This window comes from Triticum dicoccoides, chromosome 4A, assembly GCF_002162155.2.
Source record: "Triticum dicoccoides isolate Atlit2015 ecotype Zavitan chromosome 4A, WEW_v2.0, whole genome shotgun sequence".
Classification (NCBI taxonomy): Eukaryota; Viridiplantae; Streptophyta; class Magnoliopsida; order Poales; family Poaceae; genus Triticum; species Triticum dicoccoides.
The window spans coordinates 749,821,659-749,825,994 of NC_041386.1; the positions used below are offsets into that span (position 1 = coordinate 749,821,659).

Consider the following 4,336-nt stretch of genomic DNA (forward strand, 5'->3'; position numbering starts at 1 on the left):
ATCTACATCTTGCCTTGCCCTGAATGACGTAATATGGTCTTGGCACGCTGTTCATGTATGGGTATTATTGATCCTCCTGTCAATGAACTCTTGAGCTACCTGAAAGAAATCTCACTGAAAATGCTACTATTAATTAGCACTTTTAACTTTTTGGTTGGATTTAGTAAAACAATTTTGGCCGCCTCCTTTGCTAGCTGTCTCACTGATTTTGGTGATTCAATACACGCTGCAGCTGCTCGGCCAAAAGGATACTAGAAGAGAGGGAAAGCATAGTCAGTATAACTGCTGCTTGGGTACATAGTCAGTACAGGCACTACGTGAACTTGGTTACTCACTCAATTTTTTATATATATTAAATTAACTTAACGAGTAGTAATTCAGAATGCTCAACATTAATGTTATATTGGGTCAAAGCCTGTAAGACCAGATCATCTTCCATCTTTCACTTGAGAAGTTGCTGCTAACTGTGGCAACCAATGATATGTAACGGCTGAAACCGTCATGCTGTTATTATAACTAAAGTTTGTCGGCCGTGGCCCGTGTGTTGTGTGTGCATGATAAACAATGTGTAATGATGTACCAAGAGTTCCCAGAAAAAAATTGCATGCATTTGGTTGCTCAAAACAGAGCAGCTCCTCTCTCTGTTTTTCCTGAACCACTGCTCTTGTTTTGCTGGACCTCTGCTCTTTTGTCAAACTGCATGCGTCCGGACTCTCCACTGCAACCCATGCGTCTGGTGTTTCCATATTGTCCAGGGGGAAACAGAAAAAGGGAAATTTGACACGTGTGATACGACTTGACTCGGTTGAGGAAAAGAAGGCCGTGCCCGGTAGCTAAGTGTACGTAGTATCGCCTGAAGGAAACATGTCCTGCCGGGCGGCTTTTAGACTGGAATTCGAGTTTGTGAGATTCACGGGTTAGCACACACAATGAACAATCAACTAATGTTTTGTGGAAGCTTATGCCTTTGCCTCGGCACGCTTTCATGTTAATATAGGGGCAAAGCCATGTAGGCCAAGAATACAAGGTTGGTAGGATTACATATTTGAGAATCAAGAAAGAGAGAGATCTAACCGAATCCTAACAAAGTATTAGATACTTGTAAGACATATTATACGCCTATAATCTTCAACAAAACACATTCTTGTACAAGCTACCAAATACTTCCTCACTCTTATTTATTCATACAGTTCAACAGTAGAATGACACCAGCATCAGATCGGCCTTATTTTGTTTAATTAGCACGCCAGTTCTTAACTTGTAGTTGTCTTACTGGTTATCATGCCCCAAGTAACAACAATAAACACGTACACATTGTCATGTAGCTTGTCAAAGAGGCCGAAATAAGCACTCCTCCATGCTCTTTTGAACAGAAGAGCACAAAAGACAATCCAGAGTCCCGCCACAAAGCCAGCCGTCAGCCCAAAGTAGAAGAACACCACTGGATCATAACCATTTTCTCTTCTCTGCTGATCACCATGCTCTAAAGCATTATTGCCTGGGCAATTCTTTTTAAGAGGAGGCCCACAAAGACCATTATTGCCGCTGTACATGGACGGGTTCTCGGCGTAGAGGGTATCAAGTTGACGTCCTGTCGGAATTCTTCCTACAAGATTGTTGTATGACAAGTCCAAGGAGCTTAGATACGTCAAATCTGACAAGCTTGTTGGGTTTTCACTGGAAAGATTGTTCCTTGATAAGTCGAGTGATTCTAGTGATTTCATATCCCCAGTGTTCGTAGGAATTTTCCCGCTCAGGTGATTCCATGATAAATTCAAAGTAAACAATCCATTAAGAGAAGTTATCTCATCTGGAATTCCACCTGTTAAGTGGTTGAGTGAAATGTCAATGCCGTACATCTCGTTAATTCTATATATGTCATACTTCATATTTTGCCGCTTCATCACCACAGACAAAATGTCCTTGTTTATGACCTCTTGAACATACCAGCGAGTCCAACGCTGTGGATGTTCTAGTGTCATTGCTATTAATCTTGACAAGGACGATGGAATTGATCCTGAGATATTGTTGCTTGCTAAACTGAAGTACTGAAGTTGTATAAGATTTGTGATGTTGGCTGGAATATCCCCATAAAACATGTTATGGTTTAGCAGCAAAAATCTCAAGTTCACCAATTCTCCAATCCACATGGGTAACGTTCCATAGAACTTGTTCACCGCAAGATCAAGGAAAACTAATTGTGAGCTGTTCTGAATCCAAGATGGAAAATTTCCAGACAAGTTATTGTTACTTAAGATCAGAAATTCCATGCTTGGCATCGCAGAACACCATGGAAATTCTCCCTCAAAGAGATTATTGGATAGATCCAACAAACTAAGGTTTTTCAATTCACAAATAGCCCTAGGAACATGACCAGTAAGGCAATTGGAGAAGAGATTTAGGTCTGTAAGATCTGGAGCTCCAAAATCTAACGGCAAAGGTCCTGACAAGGAGTTCATGGAGATGGCCAATCGAGTGAGGTTTCTCGGTAACATTGGTATCTGGCCAGTTAGCTGGTTCAAAGTGAGATCGAGGCCATACAAACTAGTAAGATTCCTTAACCCCGATGGTATAGCTCCAGTAATGCTGTTGTTAGAAAGGGAAAGATCTTGTAAGTTGGTCAAGTGCCCAACCATATCTGGCAGCATTCCTGTCATATTGTTGTGGTTCGAATACACAGAGAGGAATTTGTTGGACGAGCATTGTGGCAGTTTCCTTAAAAACTCTGTTATGTTCCCAAACGCGAGACTTCCATCAAGCCGTAGGAGCTCTAAATCACAGAGATTTTTCATGTCCACCATTATTGTGGCTGAATTGCCGTTATTGGCAAAGGATAGGAATTGGAGGGATGTCATACCTCCTAGGGCGTCAGGGAATGGACCATAGAGATAGGTTTCATCAAGGTCTAGCCCTGTGATGCCTGTTATGTTCCAAAACCAACTCGTATCAATTCGATGGCCTAGATAGTTGCCGTAGAGATCAAGTCGCTCAAGTTTTGTGAGGTTTAGGTGTGTGAGCGGCTGGTTGGCGTTTGGAAGCGAACAGTTACTAAGAATGAGGTCCTTGAGAGTTGGGATTGTGTTGGCCACAGGGAACACGTCGGCGGTGCCGAGATTTATGTCACTCATGTCAAGATATTCCAGGAAATGCAGATGAGTTAACCATGAGACATCTGCTGTGTGTATATTTTGCATATAACTGAGGTCAAGGTGTCGCAAGTTTGAAAGATTGCCTAGCTGAGGCGGCAGTGTACCGGAAAAGAGCGTGCTGGTGAGATCGAGATACTCCAACTTTGAAAGTTTGCCTAGCTGAGGCGGCAGTGTACCGGAAAAGAGCGTGTTGGAGAGATCGAGACGTATCAAGTTTTTGTAAGAAAACAGGAACTGAGCACGACCATGCAGGGATGTCCCACTAAGATCGAGATACTCCAAATTTGAAAGGTTGGAAAGCCGAGCAGGAACTCTACCAGAGTATAGCGTGCCGGCGAGATCGAGATGTCTCAAGTTGTGCAAAGAAGACAAGAAATCTGGGAATACACTGCTGCCGTTTGGTCCAAGTAGGGAGGTGGTGCTGAGATCCAGGTACTCGAGATGCTGGAGAGAAAGCAAGGAAGGACTTATCTGGCCGAACAACCAGCTGAGACCGCTGTGAAGCTCGGTGACATGGCCGGTTTCGTTGCTGCAGGCGACGCCCGTCCAGCCGCAGCAGTCATGGCGCAGTTTTTGCCACGAGGCGAGGACGCCATCCGTGTCGTTGATGCCCTGCTTCAAGGCCAGCAACGCGTCCCTCTCGCGAGGCCAGCAGCTCTTCCGCGCATGCGCATGGGCGACGACGAAGAAGCCGCAGGACACGGCTGCAGTCGCGAGGAGGAGCAAGGCGAGCTTGGCAATGGCGGTTGAGCGATGCATAGCGGAAGTGCAGTGCTGCAGCCACGGCGTAGGTATTTTCGCGGAAGCTTCAATGGACTTTTCCCAAGTTGAGATTAAATGGCATCACGTCTGTCTTTGTGAGATGCTCATTGTGTGGAGGCCGTCAGCTGTCACGTTTCCGTGATATTAAGTAATGTGGGCAACTACCGTATATATGTATTCTTACATTTTATGTCAACATCTCAGAGCATTAAGTTGTTAATCTTGTTAAAGAATCTGTCAAGTATACTGATATTTAACCCAGCTTTGAACAACCTAGTGTACAAGTAAACAACTATTGAGGATGGTTTGTTGAAAGATCAGCTTTAACGGCCGGCCTAACTATTGAGGACCCACAGTGGCGTTGCAAGTTTGAATAACGTGGCCACTCACTTCATCAATAACAATAACAACAACAGGTACTAATA

At 44.1% G+C, this 4,336-nt stretch overlaps 1 protein-coding gene across 1 annotated transcript; it reads right to left on the bottom strand.

The window, feature by feature from the left end:
- Nucleotides 1-965: 965 nt before the first annotated feature.
- Nucleotides 966-3,920, bottom strand: LOC119290043 (LRR receptor-like serine/threonine-protein kinase GSO1). Its single transcript, XM_037569172.1, has one exon. It carries the CDS (start codon nt 3,906-3,908, stop codon nt 1,254-1,256), a length of 2,655 nt encoding a protein of 884 aa, XP_037425069.1. The 5' UTR covers nt 3,909-3,920; the 3' UTR covers nt 966-1,253.
- Nucleotides 3,921-4,336: the final 416 nt, after the last annotated feature.

Excerpts from the sequence above, each read along its gene's own strand:
- LOC119290043 (XM_037569172.1), bottom strand. The coding sequence starts at position 3,908 with ATGCATCGCTCAACCGCCATTGCCAAGCTCGCCTTGCTCCTCCTCGCG.